Genomic DNA, 23,439 nt, shown 5'->3' with positions numbered 1-23,439 from the left:
GATTGGAGAAAGTCTCGTTAAATCATTTTAGTTATCAAAGTTCCAAGTAGACTACATTGTACTGTCCTGTGCAAATGCTTCAGGTGAAACCAGGCGGAATTGAAGAAAATGAAATGATACCAAGAATGATGGATAAATATGGGTGGTGGAGGCAGTTGGTGCCAAGTTGATTGAAATTATACAAAGTTTTGTATAATTCATGACCATTAGATTCTCATTAGAAGTGGAGTGCGCTGAATATCAAAAACAATCATTTGGACGAATTTTTAGTAGAATATCGCCAGCTGTTGAATATCTTGACAGTCTTGCCTAGAAAAGTGGTATCATTCCATGCCCTACATATACTACTCAGCCATCTGTAAATGTGTATGTTGTTGACTTGCTTTGTTTTCCGTCACCAAAATCAAAACAGGTTCTAGACTGTCTATTTGATTTTTAACTTTGCAACATCAAAAGCACTCGTGATATTCTATCCGGCTCAGCTTGACGATTCTATTGATAACTGACCCCTTGCACCTTAAACCTGAACGATCCAGCTTTGAACTCACTAGCATATTCATTTTTGACATATACTGCTAGCTGTATTTAAAAAACACCTATTCTGACCGACCAACTCGCCTAGCTAGTTTTACTTGCCATTCCACCTTGATCCTACTCTGTTTACCATCTAGTCTGGTTTGAAAATACAAGCATCGATTATCCAGCTACAAGAACAGGAATTGACACCAGTACTATCTTTGACTCCTTTTATTTCAATTGTCTGCCATTAAGCCTCCTTGTTGCTCTTCCATAACAAACTGTCAATGCAAAAGCTGATCAAATCCCAACCACCTCCCATCCAGCAGCTAGAAGTGACAACAGACGAGCCCAACCATCGCAAAGAGCAGCCTATCCATTACCCACACAACAATAGCCACCATTCAAATCAACAGCACGAGTTTAATCTAGCCCAGTCAGAGACTCGTCAGCACCAACCAGCATTGACTCGATCCAATTCAGTCCAAGCTACTTTTGAGAAAATTGGATCCAACACACCAGTCTACCCGATAGTAGGTGAGCCCAATTCATTCGTATCAACCGACACCAAACCTGCTCGGATCCAGTCTCGGTTTATAACGAGCTTGTCATTCACCTGGCCATCTCTTGAAAGTCGCCTTACTTTTCATTTCGTTGTAGTTTATTTGGTAAGGCTTATTTGATGAAGATTAGTACATGCCAGAATGTATATTGGATGGGCTTGAATATCCATTCTTGCTGGCTGAAAAGGTTGACTAATGCAAATGTACATTTGATAAATTCAATGCATCTATTATGCACTGTTGGTTCAAACCCGTTTCAATGGCTTGACTTGTAATTTTCCACTGACACTTCAGATTGGACCGCTAGTCTTTTTGATTCCAGTTCTTATTGTTCCTTTTATCTACTCGTTTTCAACCCTTGCATATCACGCTATAGACTCGTTTGCCAAAAGCATGTCAGCTTTCTTTGCATCTGTGGGTAGCAGTAAAGGTATGCCACATGCTGATGAATCTACCAAGAATGCCTATTACAAAAGACCTTTCAAATTCTATTACTTTTCCATGTATTATCCTATGACGAGAATGTACCAGCCTTTTTGAAATTGGCTTTCTGCTTCGTTATCAATGTTGCTTCTGCTTGAATTATGTGGCGGGTAGTCGGGATTTAAACTCGTCTAAAGCTGGTTACACCACGCGACGGCCATTATCACGCGGCTCATATTGTCGTGATTTTGGCTTTCCTTTTTCGCTTATTTTTGAACCCATCTTGACTTGGAATCTACTGCACTGATGATGAATGACATGGTCTGTACCCATATACAAACTATGGCCATGGCTAGCATATTGGAGTCTGTTCATGTGAATGGTTTTGGGTCAGCCTGTTTTCGCCCCAATGTTCACTTGGTGGCATTTTGTGTCATGCCTAACCACCTGATCCTCTATTTGCGGTTCTACCCTTTTATTGCAAATAGATTGATTTGACTTTCCTTTCAATAGCCCAACTACATACCTCTAGCCACCACTTGTTGCTTTTACCTTGCCTGTGGATTCATTGGGTGTTTATTAACAATTCCCACACTAACGTTGTTTATTACTCACTTGAATCTTTTACTCGAATGACTACCATAACATTCAATTCGGCACTATCTGCCTCTACCTCAATTCCTTCTGATCCGACATCTTCTGCTGCTATGCTTATTTCAATTGCGGACTTTTCACTTTCTCCCGCATCAGATACTGACTTGGAGCATCTCTATACTCGTTGCAGTATCTGCTTCGATGCCTCGCATGACTTTTGCCTCAAGTCCTGCAAGGATCAGTTTTGTCGCTCCTGTTTTCAGCGTTATATGACAGAAATTGTTCGCAACAGCTGGGGACTTTCCGTGCAAAATGTAACTTGCCCAGTTTGCCAGGATCCCCTCGACTTGTGTGAATGGAAAAATGTATGTTGCTTGCTTCCTCGCTATCTTTTGTATGTCTTTATCTGCCAGCCCATCTCTTATTCCAAACTCAATCTCTATGGCATGCACTAACTACTGTGAATTTCTGGGGTTAAACTTTTTGCATGGGTCTTTGTGCGGCCGGATTTGTCGCTGCGATTGCGACCATCTAAAAACAAATCGACTTAATTCCAACTTTCACATTGGAATTACGCGTTATTTTCATGTGCATACCCATACCCTTCGCATGCTTTTGTATACGACATCTGCACTTGTTGAACTGTCATCTCTTATTCACTACCCACCCCTAAAAAATAGTATGTTGATCAAGAAACAGTAAGGCAGTACAAGCTATTTAACCGCCCATTCCGACCAATGACTCGTACATGTGAAAGCTGCTTATCTGAGGTTGTCTGTGCTCCACAGCCCTTGATAGAGCACCATCACCGGGAGAGGTGTGTACTTTGATTTTGAGTTGGTCTAGCTGTGTTTTTGGGCTGTATGTGTACATTGGACCATGATTGGAAAGTGGTTGCTTTTGTTGCGCTTGTAGTAGAAACTAGTGGAGGATGTGGCGCATACAAGAATGTGATATTAGTCATTTCCTATTGGAAGTTGTCAAAAGTCGAATCCACTTGTTTTAATCACAGCAGTTTACACTCGTCCTTGTCAGATGCCACAGTTGTCAAGGTTGAAAACGCTACTAATCACAAACATGGTCGCATTTAGGAAAATTGATGAAATACTTTCTAAAATTGAGGAGCTTGTTGCGGATAAAGGAATTGTCGATTCTTATGGGTTTGCCATTATATCCAAAGTCCGAACAGCATTTAGGACTCACATAAAAGGCAGTAAATCTGAAGTATTCGATATCTATGTTTGGTTTATGCGAGATGTTCGAGACTTTTTGAATCACAGGTACTTGCATGTGATGGGTTTTAGCATTTGCTGGTTACTTGCCAGATTTATTTATTTGCTGTATATGTAGACCCAATGCTATCCATCTCAAGACGCGCTCATCCAAGTTGGAGGCAGAGGAAAGACAAAAGAGACTTTCCGATATATCAGAATGTTTTATATCGCTCGAGCTTTCTTCCGAGAAATGGAAAGAGCTTCAATTTCTTCATCTTAAAAGCTTTCCTCAAGCCATGTGTCACTGCTGTGACCAATCCATATGCTTTTCCTGTGGCCAATCGCCATATCACACTGGACAATCATGCACAGACTGCATTCGCGATACGATTGCCGATGGCGGATCGGTAGATGTGATTTCCAGTCTCCAATGGAAGCTAGACAATAGTAAGCAGTGTCCCAACTGCTCTGTTCTAATTAATCGTGATGAAGGATGCAACAAGGTCGATTGTTTATACTGCGGCCACAAATTTTGCTGGTATGGTGAATTTGACCTTGAATGTTTGATACATGGCAATGTATAGAGATGCATGGAGATGAACCTTTTTGTATTATACTATCAGGCAATGTCTTGGCCAGTTTGATAAAGGTAGCTGTGCCTACTATCGTTGCCAACTTGTTGGGGTAACGGACGAGTCCGAGTCGCCTAAACAAGCAGATGAAAAGGTATTCATGTCTTGTGTGATTATGTTTAAAATTCGGATACTAAGTCTCTTGTCATGAATCAACAGCCCGAGATTGGCGTTCCAAACATGATGCACATTCAAGCTAAATGGCAGCGAACATCGATGATTGAAATTTGATAGCCTACACTAATTAGGCTTTTGACAGCCCACCTTTAAACCTTTCCTTTTAAATATGTTTTTTCCCTTATAAATAGCCAACTTTGCTGAATCCCTTCTCTTCCTATATGTGAAACCAATACAAGATCTTTTTAAAGTCCTTTGCAGTTAAACCACGTGATAGAATATGAGCCATTTGAGTGATTGCAGAGCAAAGCGGCACAACGACCAGGCGAGTTTCATTTGAATTCCAGCCAGTGGCCGATTTGATTTTGAAATACATCCATGGAGAAAGGTTAGTTTCCATTTACCTTTGTTTCTTATTCATGACTGGGCTTACCCATTGATGTAGCACCACTGCTGTCAATCTGCCACCCACTGGCCTCTCTGATAGTATGGCTCATAAATAGTGCATTGTGGATATTCATTGATGTTAGTGTATTGGAACATTGGCGTATGTTGAACAGTAGCTGTTTGATAGTGTCGTTATAATCAGTAACCAGTTCTCTAGCCATTGATTACTTTTCAGACAACTTGATAGCCAACATCGGTTTTGTCAACACCAAAACCATCATATTTAATGGGCCTGGATGGAATATAAAACTGTCAATCATATAGTTGGTTAGCTGAAGCCATGCATATCTTATTTAAAATTCTAATATAGATCCAGTCCGACCCAAACTGACTATTTCGTTCAAGTTGGCTAAACCACCATCAACTAAACAGTCGGATAGACCACACTCTCAGCCCCATAAACCTACTTCATTTATTAAACGTATAGATTTACGCCAACCATCTCGTCCACAAGCTGCAGCTCAAACCACATCACAAAGCCATTCAAACCCTCCAATCCAAACCCATTCGTTTCCTGCCTCTCATGAATTGTCAGGTGCTTCGGATGTGGATATTCTTGACGTGGATAGTGACGAATCTGATATTGAAAGTAGTATTGAGAATCTATCTCCACCATCCATTCACTCGATCGTTCGTCGACCCAATGTGCTCATCATTCCTCCAGTATCACAGTCATTGGCTATATCCAACAAAACTAAACATACTGCACGTACACACGAGAATGCTCGAGCATCATCCGCACCCGTTTCTGATAGTTTTGACGAACTGAGTGAATTCGACTCGGATGAACATAAAGAATCGACTACCGCTCAATATGCCAACTATAATCAATACTCGGATGACGACGATGGCGGTGAACAGACTGGATCAGAAAGATTGATGGCTAGATCTGGATACACCTCTGCGTCATCCAGAACATCCATTCGCAACTCGGCTGCAAGTGCTACGCTCAATGCAACTAAACCCAAACGGCCTAAATCGCGGGGGAAAGGATTTTCTCGCAAGCGGAAAGAGCGGCCTGCGGATGGTATATCTCGATCAACCAAACGGCGCAAACTTCCTCTTGAGCAAGTCCTTTCTCGCATGATTGATATGATTCGACAAAAAGACTCGTATGGCTTTTTTCTTGAGCCAGTGGATCCTAATATTGTCACTGACTACTCGACTGTGATTCGTGAACCAATGGATCTTTCGACCATGGCAAACAAAGTGGCTTCAAATCTTTATTCTTCGTGTGCTGAATTTTGTAAAGATTTTGAGCTTGTCATTAAAAATGCAAAGACATACAACTCTAAAGCTACGTTGTATTACAAAGAAGCCGAGAAGCTGGATCAGGCTGGCCAGCGTATTATCCAACGTGAATCGGTAACCATTGAAAGTGCCGAAGAGAGGCAGGATCGACTGGATCAAATGGGAGGTGGATCAGAAATGGGGAATGATCTAGATGAGATGGATGGAGCCGATACCATGGTTAGAACCACTCGACCGTACAAGAAACGAGATATGGATCGGAAAAAATACCCTAAAAAGATTCCACATGTGGTGGATTTGGAGGAAGCCATGTCTTTGTGTATGCACTCGGATGGAACATTTGTTCGAGGTGAAGGTGTATGGAAACTTCCACCCCGGACTGGAAAGGCTTTTACTCCATCGCTGCCAAGATATCCTGCGCCTCCACTGTTTGAACTTTCTCCTTTGGAACGTGCCTTTGCAACTCGGTTTCCTAGATCATTGTGCTCTATGGGTCGAATAGATATACACTCTATTTCATGTGAGTGCTTTGAATTCTATGCAATGTTTGATTTTTAAAGCTTTTGGAGGTTGTCGACTTTTGTTTAATCTTTCTTGTAAATTAGCTCTTTCATGGACAGCTCTACCCTTTCAACCACCGGTTCCAGCATCAGAGGCTTGGATCAATCAATGGGTTTATCACACACACGGCAATGCCACGGGTAAATCATTTGTTGAAAGTATGGATCGATTTTCCCAGCCACTTTCCAGCGTTGTACGAGATGAGGTTGCCAGTCAAGCCAACTATATCACAGACGGTACATATGATATTTGTAAAGCCATCCACAAGTTATGCACCAAAGCTGAGATTAAAAAGGAAAGCAACCAAGGCGCATGTGCCCAAGTAGACGCGGAGCCTTGTATTATTCATTCGACACATGGCCAGATAGATATCGTCAAACTGCTACGTTTAGCACAGTCTGAAGTGGATGATGTCATTTGCGCTTCTACGCTTGTACATGCTGAAAAATCAGGCTCTGATATCACTGTCCTGCATAACCCAATAGCCAATGCGCAGATTGAGACTGATGTGAATGCAGGATTCAAGTCTTGCTCAGTTACGGATTTGCTGAAACACAACGCAGCCGATATTTTAGCACTGATTGATAAACGGAAACAAAGAGTGGGAGCTGGGCTGTTTCATTTGACAAGCACGGAGCTGAATTTGGCCGAAACAATCCGAAGAAGAGCACTGTATCTACAAAGTTTAGCACCACAGGGAGAGTTCCATACTGTTGCATCCTACAATACATCACGTAAATCCATTGGGTCTGCATCTGCAAAAGCTCTGGGATTAAATCGTCGTGGAAGTCAACGAACACCTCGTGCATCCAAATCATTGCAATCGTCAGTTGGATCATCTGTTAATGCATTCATGTCTGCACTTAACCCTACATTTCAAACTGCCGGAGTCAATCCTGCACTTCACGCTGCTTTCAACTCTTCCTTGAACCCAGCATTGAATGCAGCGCTGAACCCAGCTTTGAACATGGCATTGATGAATCCAACGTATAGTGCAGTATTCAATTCTGTATTTGCTAATGCATTAAATCAGTCATTACGTGGTGGTGTGGGTGGACATCACTCCAATACATCATCCACGTTGAATTCAGTACCTACACCATTAACATCGAACATCAACTCGCATTTTTATAATCCAACCACGACGTCACAGTTGGCTCAGCCCACCCAACAGCAAATTATTGCTCAACAGCAACAGCAGCTTTTACTTGATCCGACACGTCGTCATACACCATCGCGATCCATGAGGAAATCGTCGAGTCAAACTCAACTTAATACTACGCAAGGAGTAACACATCAATCGGCACAGATTTTGGCACTTGCAAGTATGTTTCAATCCAACCCAGCTAGTATGCAAGCTTTACAACAACAGCAGATGATACTACAGCAAAAACAGTTGCATCAGTTTCAAGCCAATGGAGTTGGAGGATTTGGCAATTCTGTTGAGAATTCATCTTTGAACTCGATAGGGTTATCTAGCAATAATACTGGATTGTCTTTACACAATTCAGTTGATTCTACTCGGCCAATTTCTATTATGCCAGGCACGGTGTGTATGAGCTGTAACAAGGCATTGGTAAGTGGATGAGATGACTAAAAGGGTTGTATGAGTTGTTTTACTTATGCTTTGTACAATGTACTATTGAATGTACGCCATGGTCATACATTAGACAGAGGAACTCGACAAAACGTATTCAATTTGTCAAGGTAATACTTTTTCATTATGTGTGATGTGCTGTTTTTGAACATTGAGTGCTTATTTTGTGCTGTATAAACTATAATACACGATAGCATGTACTATCCGACTGTTACAAGATCAAAAGTAATTACAATCTGTGGATACGCTGTCTACTTTTTGCACGAGCAAAAATAATCAAGGGATGTGGTTTAGCTATTATACTATTTAAAATACATAGGTTTTACTAGTATATGGTTTATTGTCATGTTTGAATGGATGAATTTTTATCTTTCAGGGCTTACTTTGTCAAACTGAGCATGAAGTAGTCCTTGTTTAAACCGTTCTGAAAATTCGTGAATGGATGCATTGTTTGAAAGATCGAATACCTCTTTGGGTAGTCGGTTATGGCTGAAATTGGATTTAGCATGGTGTTCTGCTTCTGCGGTGGATTCCACAATGCGTAACTTGGATTCTGTGGATTCCAGGATTTCTTGCCACGTGTAGAGGAGAGCATCCGTTGTAGGTCCAAATGGGTTGAAATCCATCAACCATATATTTCTTGTACGTGCATTCATGTAAACATCAAACACATCTAAATCAAGTTGATCCAAACAGGTTAAATTCCACTCCAACATTACATGATCAAAGATCACATCCATTTCATTCAAGTAAGCTAAGGATACTTGCATGAGGGATCAGGAAACTTTCCACTGATTTTTGAATCAAAGAATCTGCACAAGTCAAGCTCAATGGTATTTCTATTAAGTTTAAGAAATTCGAAATAGTTGCCTGAATCTCTTTGACACATGCCTAACCAATAAACAAAGTTAGTTTAGTGTCGGTATTGATAGGGTTGAAAAGAGAAGTTGAATACCGACTCACCGACCAAATCCCCATGATGAACAAAACACCGAAACTGCATGGATGGAGCCAAATCAAACCATTCACGCAGGACCAGTTCAAACTCTTTGGGTCGGTCTTGATCATGACCTGGTTCAAAATCCACACATTCCTCATACGCATGGGACAAATCATGAGCAATAAAATCGCTACTTTTCAACAACAAAAAGATATCTGCAGGTGTTGTACATTGAAGTGTTGTTGCAAACGTAATCCATGCAGCATCTTTAGGTGATGACCAATTGAGTTTGGGGAAAATACGACCACCAAGACGAGTGATGGATGAAATGATGTGTGCTTCGAGAGTAGGAAACGATGGATTCGGTGTGTCTTCCTCTGTATCGGATACGTCTTGATTCACTTCACTAGACGTATCCGAGTCGACATCATATTCGGCAAGTGGTGCATGGTTTCTGATTGGAAATATCGTGTTAATGTCATGATCACCAGTCTTGATGCAATACACTGGAAATGAGCTTACACTTCAGATGGTAAATAAATACCATCCGCATTTAAATAGTCGATGAATGTTTCTGGAAGTGGTTGGATTACAATCGACTTGAAAGTGCATTGCGAAAAGTGCGAATACCATGAAGAAAAACAACAGTTGTTTACATGCTGTATAGTGAATCCTGGAAATGCTGTTGCATTCGACTCTGGCTGCTGCTGTTGAGATGGCAGTCGAGTCGGATGCTCTAGTTCAGTTTGCTCAGCCATTTGATTGTCAATTCTATAAGCAATTCAAACTTGAAAATGCCAATAAAATAAATTTCAAAATGCATCGATAATTTCGGCATCTTATTAAAGCCAATTTTATTTCAAAATCTAAATCGATACTAAATAAAACGAATGATACTAGATTATGTAAACAGATCGATAGTATGAGGAAATTTGCCTCGTTGCTCAAAGTACCCGCCTTTATATCGCCATGCACGACCTCCTTCCGAGTGCTCGTCTGGCTGAAGCTCAAACCATTGTGGTGTCCATTGTTTCCCGCTGGCTTCCATGGCCTTGCGAGTTTCCCGCTGTTTTTGTTCAAGTCGAAGCTTTTCTTCTTCGGCTTGTTCCGCTTTACCCTAACATATCCCACACAGTTAGCATAATGAGCCTGAATACTTTGTAGCAAGCACCTTGTGAAATAATACTGCAATGATTACCTCTTCATACATGCGCTGGTCAGGACGGTATCGCACATCAGTGCTTGGTAGCATATTGACTATATCTGGCGTGATTTCTATCAAAGATTTAAATAAAAGCCCTTTACAGATTAAACCTTGTAACATCAAACTCATTAGACATACCATTCAACTCGACAGCAAACTGCGTAAATCCATAGTTGTCTGCCTGGTCAGAAGGAAAAGGCGAAGCACGCCAAATAACTTGTAGTTTATCTGGTGCCGAGTCAAGGAACTTGTTGAATGAATGATCCCACTTGCCACTACGTTTTGATTGTTTCAAAAAACATTGATTAAGTGATGATACAATTTGGTTTGTAAACGACTTGAATGGTACATACCAGAGCGAAATGACTTTTTGTCCACGTGGATTAAACACTGCACCAACTACTTCATTGTTGGCACTAGTAAAGTATCCTGATTCCTTGAACGTCAATTCGCAGCAATATCCTATTGTTTACAAGTACACAGCAAGTGATGAACATTTGATACACATAAAACAGTGGCCCAGTTTTGTTACCTACCTGTTGTTAGACTCGAGATCTTCATTATGCCGTGGTGTTCAAGATATCTGCTGGGAGCAAACAGATTTCGCATAGATGTTGTGACCTTGGACCACACATATTCTTCATTTAAAGCTGGAAACTCGAGATGCACTAATAACCCAAAGTTTTAAATATACGAATCGGTCAATTTAACCCAAGATCTACATGTAGGTTTGACATACAATGCTGATCCATTGATTAAAATGACTCACCTGTTCCTGTATTGTTCAGCTCCATTGATTTTCTATATAAAGCATATACAAACCATCAGCCATCAGAATAAATGCATCAGTTGTTGGACAAAATAATTACCCCCAAAATTTAGTCTTGAGCAACGAGTCTTGAAAAATACGATAGTTTTTTGATTCGGCATAGCATGCCATAACAGGTGGATGATGGCTGACTTTTTCCGAAACGAATTTAAATCCTAATCCACATCACACAAGGTTGATGAATTGGTTACAATGAAAACACATGTCTACACAAGCTCACCTTTATCTGGTCGAATGAATTCAAATGTCTCGCCCAACAATGGATTGAAAGGTTTTCGAGCGGCTCGATACACTGTAGACGAGTAACCAGAAACAACAAACCCTATATACATTCAAATCAAATATACTAAGTACATTACTGCGTAATAAAGTCTCGACAAAAAAACCCACCAGCAATGTAACATAGGCGATCAACAGGGTCAGTAGTATGCGCAGCAGTATCAAGTAAATCCGAGTACTCCAACTCTTCGCATAATTTCTGTAATAAGCTAATAGGCTCATTCAGTACAATGGGCATCGTTACAGTCGACAAATCTTTACCAACCTATAAAAATAGTCAAAAGTTTGTCAAGGTTTGATGGATGCACAGTTTAAAAGTAGAGTACAGCGTCAAACCAGCTTCACATCTATAAGATCAGCTTACATTATTACGTAAAATGGAGAGAATGCTGACATTTTGCATCGAACAGGCAGGTGCAGGAAGCTTAACACGACGCTTGATGACTTGCGTAGCAGAGTTGGCCAAATTTTGCACTGTGTGCATCTTATTCAAAGCAGGCTCAGTTAGCTTAGGAGTGAGTTCCATAGAGCTCATTGCCAGTCTTGCGTCTTCTACACTTGTACTCAATTTCAACATCGACACGCCTCCACTGCTACTTTTAATAATATCCGACTCGTAGCGACCGTGTTGTTCAGCTTCTCTATATTGAAGACTATCCTCAGAATCTGTTCGATAAGAATCCTCACTTCCTTCCTGGGCATCAAAGAATTCATCATCTTTAAATGTAGATGTCACACTTCCCATACGCTCGTGATAAGTAGACATGAATACACCGTTGGGTAAAAAAGTTGCGGTAGTAACCGGTTCTAACCCAAATCGTTTTCTGACACAGTTGTTGTCGTTTAAGCAAGCATAAAATGCCGACTCGGCCTGCTGAATCATTGTGCCAGATCTTTCTCGTTGTCCTTGAATACGTGTATGGAATGCGTGAAGCTGACTGGATGTTGTTGCGGATGTAGTGATTAGCCTTGATGTCGTATCAGAAATGTTATTGAGAATATGAACAAGCTCTTTTGAGTGAGTTTTGGAATCAATGCGGGATTTGAACGTATCGGCTAGATCATTCATACGCACGAGTTCTTGTTTGAGTGTAACAAGAACAGTCGAGACTTGATGGTGAATAATATCAAGCTCTGGATCAGTGATCTGAGAAGATTGAGCAGGACTGCTGTTGAGGTTGGATACCAAATTGAGATTGTCATTGAGGAATGAGCAGTTTTCATCCACAAGCTGCATTGATCTAGATGCTGCAAACTTTTCAATACAGCCTGTCCATCTTTCAAACTCTTGCAAAGTCTCAACTTTGAAATGGTAGGTGGATTGGCCTGAATCTAAATGAGCAGATATATTATACGAGTCGGTAAAAAATCAAGGATGAGAAAATTGGTTAAGCGATATGTCAAGAATGAATTGGAGTGCTAGTACTTGCCAATATCAATCAACAAATGATCTAAGACATTGGATAAAAAAAAATTAGTGATTCCATTGGTAGTCAGCTGTATGGTGGACAGAGTGATCGAAAAACATACCATGATCAAGTCGAATTGCAGCGGTTGACAATGAAACCGAGCCACGACTTGGACTAAAGCATTTAAATCACGGTTAGAGTTTTAGAAAATGAATCTCGAGATTGACATACATACTTTCCCGGACTTTTATAATAAATAAGGGAACCACTTGAATCGACCTCTACCCAACGACGTTGAAACCCTTGCATTTTGCGGTTTCCCTTTTTCAACATCCAGCCTTCGACTTCCTTTTTTATAACCATAGCAGTAGGCTCGACGTCCATGAGTGCGACAAAAAAAAAGAGTTTTTTTGAAGTATTGACAGAAAATCTGTTATCAAACACAAGGATGCTAGCAAGAAGATGAAACAGAGAGAAAAGGGATCGCGTCAATTACGAGGTTAACCATCGAGACTATTCATTTCAAGACGGATGGTTGAGAAAAGATGATAGATTGGATATAGACTTACTAAGTACCGGGTTCCTGAATATAGTAGTTTCCCTTGATTGTAGCCTTTGAACTTTCGTAATGAGCAATTTGAATGACTTCTTCCAAATCGGGATCATCCAATCTTGGGCGTTGTTGTTTTTTATTTGTACCCGAAACAGCGTTATCGATTGAGCGAAGAGAAGACAAGCTTCCGTCTTTTCCAGAATGATGAAGCATAGGTGGAGTAGTGGAAGCACTGAGATCACCCATTGATACAGTAGTGTGTTGTAAAGGGAGGTTAGCAGAGTTGGTTGGATTGTAGGCATGATGAATGTGAGGATGAGTGCTGACATCAGCCGAGGCAAAGGCGAGTCCAGCAGCAGGAAGTGAGGTTGTAATGGAAGCAGTGGAAGGGTTAGGTGATATAGTTTGAGGATGAAGAGCGAATGTTGGAGAAGTGTTGGATCTGATGGAAGTGGGAGGATGACAAGAGCCAGTACTGACAGTCGTGCGTCTTCCATGGACTGTTTTTGTATGACTGACACCAGGAACAGTTGAATTCAAGACATGGCTAGTATCGACATTTCCAGCAAGATCTTTGATGGGAGAGTGAATGCCAATAGACTTGTCGAGTCTTGGAGAAGGCAATGGACTGTTGTTTAGAGCCAAAGCTCCGTCCTGATTTGTAGTGTAGTTTCTTCCTAGTTCATTCATGGACCCACTCACTAGAACCAGCTTTGCTGGTTCTCCAGCAACTGGTTTACGAATAATACGGAATAGACCAAACGATATGTTCTTGCGACGAGTACAAAAGTTCCAGCATAGTTCCTTGAAGGGTTCGTCTACAACAACAGTGTGTTTGAAGATATCTCTTGGTTTGATGGTCACTTCCTGCATGCTTGTTGAATGCCAGACGAGAAACCAACTTGAATAAAACTAACCTTTACTCGACCATGTTCGAATGCAACTCAATATTGGTACAAACTGTTCTTCATTAAAGATCTTTTATACAGAACACAATCCTTCCTAAAGGATTCCAAAATTACAGTCTGCTAGACAAGTATGGTTTGTGATTCGTATCGCTTAACATTCATCTCAATCAGTAGTTGCTCCGTGCGTTCCTGGATCACATCATTGCAGTATCCTTCCAGACTCGGCATGGGAATGAGTGCCAGCAGCACTGGATATATTAATACCGAAATCATCAGGCTCGCTAGTTGCACCATCCATGCCAAAATAAGAAGTGATGCCATGATAAACATGGCCTGCGGGAGTGTGTTGGATTGAAGCATATCTGGAATGGCTGGCAAAAGGTTCGATCCAATCCCTTGGTCGGAGTTGGTGTCATGCAACGAGCTTTCTCGTTGATGCTTTAATGGATTGCCAACAATAATAAACCACCACACAAACAGCATGTATCCCCATTGTCTTGGTATTTGAGTTACAACATACTTCCATCCTATGTTATCCAAAATGCGTGAGCATGGTGTCAAAACTAATATCAACATGACAAAACCTTACCTTTTAAACGGAAATAAACAAAAAAGGCTAATGAATCAAACATCTTGTCACCCGAGTTTCGAATCTTGGATAGAAACTCATATCGTCTAGTACATCCTGTTGAAAAATAATAGTATGCCAGGTGGTTCATCACTGCTCCCTTGATGGAGCTACTCATCACTATACGACGTGCACTGCGATAGTCTACTCCGACCAGCACGAGCGACAACACCAATGATACGGCAAGAATTCCTGAAAAAATGGCTGGCATGTAGGATTCTAGCTCAACATTGTTGTGCATCCTAACCATGGCAAACAGCAGTGAAAAGAACACTATCTCCAGACAGTACAACAAAGGAATCAATCGGACTGATATGAGAAGGTACCATCTCCCTATTCTAGTAAATAGACTAATGGGTTTGGCCCCAAATGTAAAATCAATGCAGTCCAAGCGAGGAAGGGGCACTGACGTAGACACTGAAGTATCAAAAGAGTGTCGGTGGTGGTTGTAGCATGTCACTGGTGAGCCATAGGCACTATCGTTTCCTGATATATCCTGTTCAGGCTGACCCATTAGAGCTTATGTAGATTCTAAAACAGTAATGGGTTACTAAAGTACAATAATAGTTTGGGTCGGTCTGAATCGACACTCGATACGAAAATAAAAAGAATTGGAAAGATGGTCAAGCAGGAGCTAATTATAGTGAATTGGAAACTAAACCGTTTCAAGTCAGCACCAGTTGAAGCATTTGTCGCGCCAAGCTTTTGTAAATAAGTGGCAGGCTTAAAATGGAACACTGCGTGGAATTGACTCGAAATACAACGGATTACTGCGTGTGGTCAAGCAAGTGTGGAGTAGCTTTCGCTAGGCCATCATCATTTATGGCACTGCTGTAAAAGACTGACAAACGAGTAAAGCAAAATAGGGTGATGTCAGGGCTGCGTAGCGATGTGGAATGGAGAGCTTTTCAGCCGTATTCACATAAGTGGAACACAATCAGGGTGCCAAATACACAACAAACAGCCAGTCTTGTGAATGATGGGTGCCAATCCACTGAGCAACATTGCTTATTAAATTCAACTCCTCCATGCTGTTTTGTACAACGATAAATATTCACATCAGTTTCAATCAACCCCACACTTGTCTCTATGCCAGTCAAACATTCAATGACTGACATAGAAACAAGTGTTGCAGTTCTTGTTGTCTTGAACGCGAATATGAGATTGGAATACAACAAAAGAAAAAGGGCGGTTCAAAGATCATCTTGGTCAAAAACCATAGCTTAATTGTGGGCATCATATGATGGGTATATGTTTTGAAAAATTGAGAATATCCATCAAAGTCCATCTCCAATAGAAAAGCACAACAGATAGTCAATCGCTGTCTTCAAAGTAGAGGCAGTGAATTGCACAAAAATACAATTTCCATTTACGTGAATATGGCTGTAACAAATATTGTTTTTTGGCACGAAAACAGCTATGCGGCAGAACAGCACGCATGGCTTTGGACTATCCATGGATAAACCTGATCAACAAAAACGGGCTATTGTGGGGAAAGGCATAATGAGATGAGGCTGATACTATATTCAGATATGCAATGCCAAAAGAATTGGACATATTCAAATACCAAACTGCAAAGCACGATTTTTAAAACCAAATCTACTTGGCCATCAGTTGTGTCCATGTATAGACACGCAACGTCAGTCCAAGGCTTTCAAACTCTATTCCTGTGTTCAAGACAGTGCTGTGAAATCTGCATGGTCGCACTTGACTATAGCGCATAGGCTACACTTTTAAAAATAAACATGGAATTCTGCATGGATTGCGGTTCAATCCATCAGGGAGGTTCGCCGTAAATCCAAAGCAATGTAGTGCTGAATTGCAATCCAATGACCAGCACTACTGACTTGCTCAAACCCTATTTGGTTGCAAACAGCTTATACCTATATCATGTGATACTGGAGCATGAGATCCGCCCTCATGCTTTGATGACTCCAACCAGAATACTAGAAGCTACATGTCTCGAGTTGCATAGCACTGCTAGACCCAACACTCATCACTTCACCCTGTCTATTGCTAAACAACTCTAGGACAGTATCCATTTCCTTTCCTAAACCCTTCCTTGGAGCCACCCTATGCTTCTGTGGACTATTTTCAAAGGAGTTCAAGTCCCTTAATACAGCTCCTTGAAGGGAACAAGTGGCAAAGGTGTGGGGATAGTATCAAGGCTGCTACTAGCAAGTAGCTTGCATAGAGGTCAAGTTACTACATCTAGCTCGAGCACACATTCCAATCGCTTCAACTTTGGGCTAACCTTGTTGGAACAAATCAATTTGACGGCAACACTGGGCTTTGCTACCAACCATTGCCTCCAATTCTTTTAAAGTGTGTTGTATTCATAGCTGAAGGACAACAGTTGATAGAACAAGAGTGCCGATTCAGAATAGTCACTGGATAATATTCATGCATTGTATTTACCTGCGCAGCGCCTTGCACTTTTTAGATGGCGTTCTGGCTGGAGTTGAATCCAAAAAATGTAAAAGTTGGGTTGAGGAATCAACCAAAACGATAGAGGTTGAATACAGTAAAGCTTGCCAGACTGGCTAGATAGTAGGTTGTTGCAGAGTCGATTCTTATCCAGATATTGCCAATGGCGTAAAACAATACTAAGATTTGTGGTGGAGTGAAATCCTTGAGTTTAAAAAACACCAATAAACGTTATAATTGAAGGGTTAAGTAGTATAAGTGCACCCGTAGCTAGATTATCTCGACAGCCCTTGATTGTTATGCCGGACAAACTTTGCCACTCTAAAACATCAATTAACTCTCAACAACCTGAGTGATTTATTTCAGTTGAATCTTATGATTTATCCCAATTAAATCCGTCATGATTTATTCCAACCAAATCTTATGATTTATTTCCAATTAAATTCATTGCATTTCTTTGCAGTGTGTATCGCTAAACTCCATTCTTTGCATTTCAACTGCAGCAAGACTTTATGTCAGTCATGAATTGATTCAACTTTCCAAAAAATTTCAATCGAATTCATTCCAAATGGCTCGCACTCAACGTCGTACTTCTGCTCCCTCTCGTGCTGCTCCCTCCCGTGCTGCTCCCTCCCGTGCTGCTGCTCCGGTACAAAACTCTGGTCCTCCAGCTACTATGCAACAGCAGTCTGTTGCTGCTCCAGCTCCACAGCAACCTGTATGTTTCCATCGTGTTCTAATTCTACCAAATTCTTCAATGACTACTTTTCATCAACTAACCACTTGATTCATATTATTAGAGCCTGTTTGCCAATATGGCATCCACTGCTGCTGGTGTAGCTGTTGGAAGTGCTGTTGGTCACACTCTTGGTGCTGGTCTGTCTGGCATGTTTGGTGGTAGCAGCCAGCCACAACAGGTCCAAGAGCCTGCTCCTCAAGTTCAGCAGCAACAGTATCAGCAATCCCCTTTTGCTGTTTGTCAGGCTGATCAAAATGCTTTCAACAGATGCATTGAAACCAATTCGGGTGATATCGCATCATGGTGAGTGTTTGGGTGAATCAAAACTAAAACGATCTATTTTTTACGGCCGTATTCATGTCAATGCGACATTTGTATTCATCTTGCCATCATTGCCTCTATCTTGCTTTGGAATAGGCAATGATCCAATGTTTACTGTGCCTTTCTATTAGATATTGGCTGCTTTTTCAATTCTTCAAAAACAATCTCCATTGCATGATGAACAGCGATCAAACTATGGTTTTGAACCTGTTTTCCACCTTGGCATAGCCATATATTGTACGATCACAAGTTTGAAACCAAACATTGTATCGGATTCTTTTCATTTAAATTATGTTGTATCCTAATATCAGATACGTTTGCGATCTGGTTTGAGAAAACAAAAATCACACATTTCAGGAATGCAACTCTACATGTCAATCATCCAATATTTTATACGAGAATTGGAAGTTGAACAAGTGTGGGATGGATCAAGATCAATCATGTGTTCAATTCTTATTTAATTTCTTGTTTCATCTGAATACGGTTGTAATGGTCTGCATTATCCAGATACTAATGCAACTAAAACTAACCACTGTTTTTTTATTTATCGTATATGCAGCCAATTTTACTTTGATATGCTGAAGCAGTGCAAAGCAAACGCTGGAGCCTCAATGTAAAATCCTTTGCTTCACGGACAGGCTGACAAGGATTGTTACCATACGCTTTGATCGCCGAGTATCCTTTAACAACATTAATAACTTTTTGTTTTGGATGCATTGGATTCCATCTTTTGCATCAATAACTCAATTTCAAAGAAATAAAATAGGTTGCTGAACATACCTATGACTTATCCTAAGCATTTGTATATAAATGATTTGACAATCATATTGAAGCAAGTATCAGTCGAGTAAGATCAAAAACACTTTTTTAAAGGGATTTTGATCACCCAATTCAAGTTGAAATACTTGGCCAGTGTTTAAAATATGTTTATTGGGAAAATAGCTCTTGCTTGTTTTGAGACAACAGCAACAGGGCAGATTCACGCATCGCACGCATAAACAATCCAAGTTTATTCGATCGCTTAAACTGTTCATACAGTCCATCATGATCGAGCCCAGCAACTAGGTTCGCCAATTCAAGACTCTGTTCAAGATTTCTATGATGATTGCAGCAAGGTTAAAAAGTGTTGCATATTCCGTATTGTAAAAGGATTCAGTTCAGCATGTTGTACTCACCCTGGTATGATTCGATGCGTTTGGATTAAAATCTGATGCATCCACATCACCAATTCCGGTACATAAATCCCCTTGATGATTTCCATCTCCAAGGTACGTTGGCTTGCTACACTGTCAAACTCGTCCAAATAGTCTGGTGCTGAAAAATTTTCCAGCAACACTCGCATTTTCTTGACCGTATCTGTAGTGAGACTCTAATTCAATGCAATCGAGTAGAGTCAGATGTTGAATACGTAGCGGACATCAATATACACGCGTTGAATGATTTACCTTTACTTTTCCTTGCCACTCTAAAGTCTTGTGAGTAGGCTTATCGTCTCTATCAACAACCCAGAAAACATTGTACAGAAAATTCAACATGGGCTATCAGCCTCTTAAATAGCAAGCATGCACATTAGATCAACACCCCAATACTAAAGACATACTTGACTTGCGGCTTTTGCTGGAAAAATAAAAAAGACCATTTTGCTTGATTTGAAAGACATTCTACCAAAGATTGGTTCTGCAGCCATTCGGTACCCAATTTAAATAGCTTGGCATTCTTGGCCATCAGCACACGAAAGTTTTCAATCGGCAGTCCGATATCTTGCACCAAGCGGTATACCGATTGCACATGTCCCTGAACTATATAATTCAGTGTCAAACCATACATTTTGAACAAGATTGGTGTCTAAAAGTTTAGAAATCAAAAAGACTGCCTACTTAAAAAGTGCCTTGCCAACAAATTTGCATGATCAAGTCGGTCCTCGAGTTGCATATCATCCATATCAAGCCACTCGAGAGCACGAATCAACAGCAGGTCAGATTCAGGCACAGTATCTGCAGTACCACACAGAGTCACCAATGGCACTTCGCGTTCTAATTTGTCCTGCATATTACCAAAATATACATTCCAAAAACAGCTGAGTAATAACATCACACATGTGGTACAGTTATAAATACTAAAACTGACTCACCATCACACTAGATCGTCGGAATATTTTTTCAACTGTCATTCGACATATTCGTGGCATATCTAGCATGCAATCGATTCCAGCAGTCACAAGAGCACATCGAATCTGAAGATCGTCGTCCACATCTATAAAATACACCACACATTAAAACTGATGGCTTTTAAAAATACCTGTTCATAAAGATTTACACCTGTAAGCTAAACGTTACCTTGTAAAAAGGAGGAATAGCAGTCCACTTGCATCTCGCTAGGCAAGTACGCAACATACATGGCAATTAAATCACCCTAAATATCAAATCATGTTTCACAAAAAGGTCATTTAACCAATGCTGGTTGATAGAGCTGCAAAAATAAATGCAGGGTCAACCCACCTTGCCTGCAACGTGCAGCATATGAATATATCTACTCAATAAAAAGTCGACATGCTCGGAATTTTCAGCGTATCCTGAAATACCCATTCCACGAAGCAAAAGAATCAAATGTGCGGTAAATCGCAACACGCTTGATAGTCCAAAAATGGATGGTGTGTTGGTATCACGCTCCATCTCAACAAGCTGAACATGCAAACTTGCAAAAAGCATATCCAGAGAGTCAAGAATCAAATGGGCCTGGATAATATGAAAAGGCTCAGCTGCTTCTTGGCTAGCCATATTCAAAACGTAACAGAGCTGTCAAGTTTATGATGCAAATCCAAATATCATTTTAAAAGTAGATTCAGGCGAATAAGCATTACTACCTAATGCGAGCATTTTCACTTTTAGACAGCTCGGTGAAAATTATATGTGGTTCGACACTAATATGTGGCAGTGGTAAGCAAAGTTCCTGATTTGTTAAAAATGGAGTGGGAATGTCACTCAAAGACTAAAATGCACAAGGTTTAGTGCCATCGTTCGTGGCTTGTAAGTACAAAAGTTTCAAAAATATAGTCCATCGAATGTCAGCATTGCAATTGAAATGATTACCTTGCTGGTCAGTGATTCAATCATTGCGTGGTATCGCACCCAAATATGGTCCTCCCAAGTGTGACAAGCAGGCAAAGCCTAATGTATCAAAAATAATGAATTAAAACTATTCAAAAAAGCAAATCAAACCAACAAGACATGTACATTTTTAATGTCACCCGCCAAAACAGCATAGATGGCACGCTCATATAACTGTGTATTGTCCTAATCATTCATTTAAACGCCAAGCATGCATTTAATAAAAGTTGTCAGTGGTGACTGTATTGGCATATTCAATTTAAGCATAGTTTACAAGTCAACTGTAGCTCATTACATCCAATGCGATCTGATAGCATATAGCTTTCCATAATACGCGATTTTCGTTTCCTTCGAATACTCCCACATCTGTGTCCTTGACCCCATCTAAATCAATCATGAGCAGTAAGCAGGTAAAATAGTTGTTTATATCAGCATCAAATAATATGGTTCAAATAAATCCAATACAATGTATTATTCTTACCAACAAATGGGTCATCACGAAATGCACCACCTCCCATACTGGCAATTCGCCAAGATTGGTCGCATGCTCGACAAAGATGGAATGCATCAGCAAGTCGTCCACGACGCAAGTATTCGTAAATAGTCCGTAACAGCTCTGTTTCATAACTCTGACTCATATTCAGTCGTCATTATAATGAATATGTAAAATGAGTGATTTTATCCAATACATGTACATTTCATGTACCATTCACATCAATATCAACCAACCTGATCTTCTGGAGCAATACGACGGTGTTGGCGACTAGGTGCATCTGGATCAAGTTCGCTTACAATCTGGGCATTGTCGTTATTCCATTGATTAGGCACACCCTGCAATCGCTGTTGGCCACGAATTTGCATGCTGGTATGTGGATAATATCCCTTTCTAACTTCAACGGGCTGAAACTCTGGTGCAATGCTTTCCAACCACTGCTTGACAATCTATTATCGAATCATTCCCAAACCCATCATGTAAGCACATTGACTAATCAAGATAAAGATTGTAGTGGGTTCAAAGATACAATGAGGGTAAAATCACGCTTACAATATGCTCACGGACTGCTTTAGATACTTCATACGAGTGACCAAAATCACTACAAAACACACTTGGCGGTACTTGCTGAACTGGGTCTCCATTGTCATCCAAGTCGTCATCCACGCCATAGCGATCACTATGTAGTAAAAGTAGTTTATTAAACATTCAGAATGTAACTTGAACCATTTTAGTTTTACAATGAATGCAACATTAATCTACCTTAAAAGTGCGCAGACAAGTGCCCATGTATCTGCTTCTTGCTTCCAATCAACAGCCAAATCTTCCCTAAAATTATCCAGATCCTCTTGAGCTCTATACACCCAAACAATGTGGGTTGATAACCAAGATTGCTGTTAATCATCTAACCCAATTCAGCATACATTCATGCTACTACAAGGTCAAGTGATGTACCGTTTTCGACAGTATTTTTCATACTGGTTTACAAGTCCGTCAGGCTGTAGCACATTCTCTCTATCCGAATCAATGAGCAGCTGTGCAAATTCTTCATTGGCGGCATCGATAGCTTGCAATTCCCCTAAATACCAACAAGTATTTAGTAATAGAAACAAGATCTAGTACATGAATGATGAGCAGTGTATTTCAGATTAAAGGATTATTTAAAGTTTCACCTGTAGCATCAACAATAATTGACTAGACAGTAACGAAACACATGATGATCAAGGTTAGTTGAACAGATGGTTTCAAGTAATAAGCCATGCAAACCAAAGGATGAATCTACCTCTGGTTCATAGTGGTCCAATTCCAGCAGTTTTGTTCTACGAGTTTTTGCAGACTTTGCAGTATAAAAGCGTGCAGTTCAAGCGGACAAACAGGATAACCAACCAAACGGTGAGTGCAATTCAAGAGTTTTGATAAAGTACAGCGCATCCAGACTCACCATCATCGCTGGTTGACTTGCAAGGCAAGAAATGGCAATTAAAATAATACTCATCTTCACGTGACTAGATGGCCAGCAATCTTGCAGTTGATTGCCAGTTGATTGTCAGTTGATTACAAGATTGCAGTCAGATAACGATCGTTGGAATGAGTCTTGCAAAGTGTTGTGGATTGCAGTTTGTCTGTGCGATGGAATTCAGCGAATAGCAATGAAATGGTTTAGTCTGCACACTGCAGTCTGACTGCA

General features: G+C 40.5%; 8 protein-coding genes across 8 annotated transcripts; 4 read left to right on the top strand and 4 right to left on the bottom strand.

The window, feature by feature from the left end:
- Positions 1-535: 535 nt before the first annotated feature.
- BATDEDRAFT_87018 (uncharacterized protein) lies at positions 536-1,619 on the top strand (the record flags this gene model as incomplete). Its single annotated transcript, XM_006677617.1, has 2 exons — positions 536-1,184; positions 1,374-1,619. The coding sequence occupies exons 1-2, from the start codon at positions 804-806 to the stop codon at positions 1,617-1,619; spliced, it is 627 nt and encodes a 208-aa protein (XP_006677680.1). The 5' UTR covers positions 536-803.
- Positions 1,620-2,020: 401 nt separating this feature from the next.
- Positions 2,021-4,317, top strand: BATDEDRAFT_87017 (uncharacterized protein). The gene is made up of 6 exons (XM_006677616.1): positions 2,021-2,461; positions 2,777-2,913; positions 3,188-3,376; positions 3,447-3,848; positions 3,934-4,036; positions 4,102-4,317. The coding sequence occupies exons 1-6, from the start codon at positions 2,135-2,137 to the stop codon at positions 4,171-4,173; spliced, it is 1,230 nt and encodes a 409-aa protein (XP_006677679.1). The 5' UTR covers positions 2,021-2,134; the 3' UTR covers positions 4,174-4,317.
- A 1,311-nt stretch (positions 4,318-5,628) lies between these two features.
- Positions 5,629-5,841, top strand: BATDEDRAFT_7267 (uncharacterized protein; the record flags this gene model as incomplete). Its single annotated transcript, XM_006677044.1, has 1 exon — positions 5,629-5,841. A coding segment is annotated over one exon (213 nt), but the record flags the coding sequence as incomplete, so codon positions are not given.
- Positions 5,842-8,259: 2,418 nt separating this feature from the next.
- On the bottom strand, positions 8,260-9,613 carry BATDEDRAFT_87016 (cell proliferation protein CDC123; the record flags this gene model as incomplete). Its single annotated transcript, XM_006677513.1, has 4 exons — positions 8,260-8,588; positions 8,684-8,806; positions 8,879-9,309; positions 9,378-9,613. The coding sequence occupies 4 exons, from the start codon at positions 9,611-9,613 to the stop codon at positions 8,281-8,283; spliced, it is 1,098 nt and encodes a 365-aa protein (XP_006677576.1). The 3' UTR covers positions 8,260-8,280.
- A 179-nt stretch (positions 9,614-9,792) lies between these two features.
- On the bottom strand, positions 9,793-11,609 carry BATDEDRAFT_3220 (uncharacterized protein; the record flags this gene model as incomplete). The annotated part of the gene is made up of 10 exons (XM_006677034.1): positions 9,793-9,972; positions 10,054-10,130; positions 10,198-10,334; positions 10,413-10,521; positions 10,596-10,727; positions 10,829-10,860; positions 10,929-11,043; positions 11,109-11,210; positions 11,279-11,432; positions 11,532-11,609. Coding segments are annotated over 10 exons (1,116 nt in total), but the record flags the coding sequence as incomplete, so codon positions are not given.
- A 2,472-nt stretch (positions 11,610-14,081) lies between these two features.
- On the bottom strand, positions 14,082-17,289 carry BATDEDRAFT_36763 (uncharacterized protein). Its single transcript, XM_006677425.1, has 3 exons — positions 17,084-17,289; positions 14,627-15,196; positions 14,082-14,564 (listed from the first exon to the last, which is right to left on the bottom strand). The coding sequence occupies exons 2-3, from the start codon at positions 15,177-15,179 to the stop codon at positions 14,158-14,160; spliced, it is 960 nt and encodes a 319-aa protein (XP_006677488.1). The 5' UTR covers positions 15,180-15,196; positions 17,084-17,289; the 3' UTR covers positions 14,082-14,157.
- A 358-nt stretch (positions 17,290-17,647) lies between these two features.
- Positions 17,648-18,950, top strand: BATDEDRAFT_34680 (uncharacterized protein). The gene is made up of 3 exons (XM_006677387.1): positions 17,648-17,810; positions 17,893-18,134; positions 18,712-18,950. The coding sequence occupies exons 1-3, from the start codon at positions 17,661-17,663 to the stop codon at positions 18,767-18,769; spliced, it is 450 nt and encodes a 149-aa protein (XP_006677450.1). The 5' UTR covers positions 17,648-17,660; the 3' UTR covers positions 18,770-18,950.
- Positions 18,951-19,079: 129 nt separating this feature from the next.
- On the bottom strand, positions 19,080-23,199 carry BATDEDRAFT_23684 (uncharacterized protein; the record flags this gene model as incomplete). The annotated part of the gene is made up of 20 exons (XM_006677283.1): positions 19,080-19,248; positions 19,328-19,521; positions 19,598-19,646; positions 19,753-19,951; positions 20,030-20,195; positions 20,284-20,405; positions 20,489-20,564; positions 20,651-20,921; positions 21,016-21,140; positions 21,242-21,319; positions 21,386-21,445; positions 21,555-21,643; positions 21,741-21,888; positions 21,989-22,201; positions 22,305-22,431; positions 22,515-22,607; positions 22,707-22,830; positions 22,925-22,946; positions 23,035-23,088; positions 23,194-23,199. 20 exons carry the CDS (start codon positions 23,197-23,199, stop codon positions 19,080-19,082), a joined length of 2,385 nt encoding a protein of 794 aa, XP_006677346.1.
- Positions 23,200-23,439: the final 240 nt, after the last annotated feature.

Source organism: Batrachochytrium dendrobatidis (assembly GCF_000203795.2).
Source record: "Batrachochytrium dendrobatidis JAM81 unplaced genomic scaffold BATDEscaffold_3, whole genome shotgun sequence".
NCBI lineage: Eukaryota > Fungi > Chytridiomycota > Chytridiomycetes > Rhizophydiales > Batrachochytrium > Batrachochytrium dendrobatidis.
Note: the sequence above shows the minus strand (reverse complement) of the source record. Positions and strands in the feature narration are given on the sequence as shown.

Excerpts from the sequence above, each read along its gene's own strand:
- BATDEDRAFT_87017 (XM_006677616.1), top strand. The coding sequence starts at position 2,135 with ATGACTACCATAACATTCAATTCGGCACTATCTGCCTCTACCTCAATT. Across the intron at positions 2,914-3,187 it reads GAGCACCATCACCGGGAGAG|GAAAATTGATGAAATACTTT; the intron begins GTGTGTACTTTG and ends GGTCGCATTTAG. Across the intron at positions 3,849-3,933 it reads TGCGGCCACAAATTTTGCTG|GCAATGTCTTGGCCAGTTTG; the intron begins GTATGGTGAATT and ends TTATACTATCAG.
- BATDEDRAFT_36763 (XM_006677425.1), bottom strand. The coding sequence starts at position 15,179 with ATGGGTCAGCCTGAACAGGATATATCAGGAAACGATAGTGCCTATGGC. Across the intron at positions 14,565-14,626 it reads TGTTTATTTCCGTTTAAAAG|GATGGAAGTATGTTGTAACT; the intron begins GTAAGGTTTTGT and ends TGGATAACATAG.
- BATDEDRAFT_34680 (XM_006677387.1), top strand. The coding sequence starts at position 17,661 with ATGGCTCGCACTCAACGTCGTACTTCTGCTCCCTCTCGTGCTGCTCCC. Across the intron at positions 17,811-17,892 it reads CTCCAGCTCCACAGCAACCT|AGCCTGTTTGCCAATATGGC; the intron begins GTATGTTTCCAT and ends TCATATTATTAG. Across the intron at positions 18,135-18,711 it reads TCGGGTGATATCGCATCATG|CCAATTTTACTTTGATATGC; the intron begins GTGAGTGTTTGG and ends TCGTATATGCAG.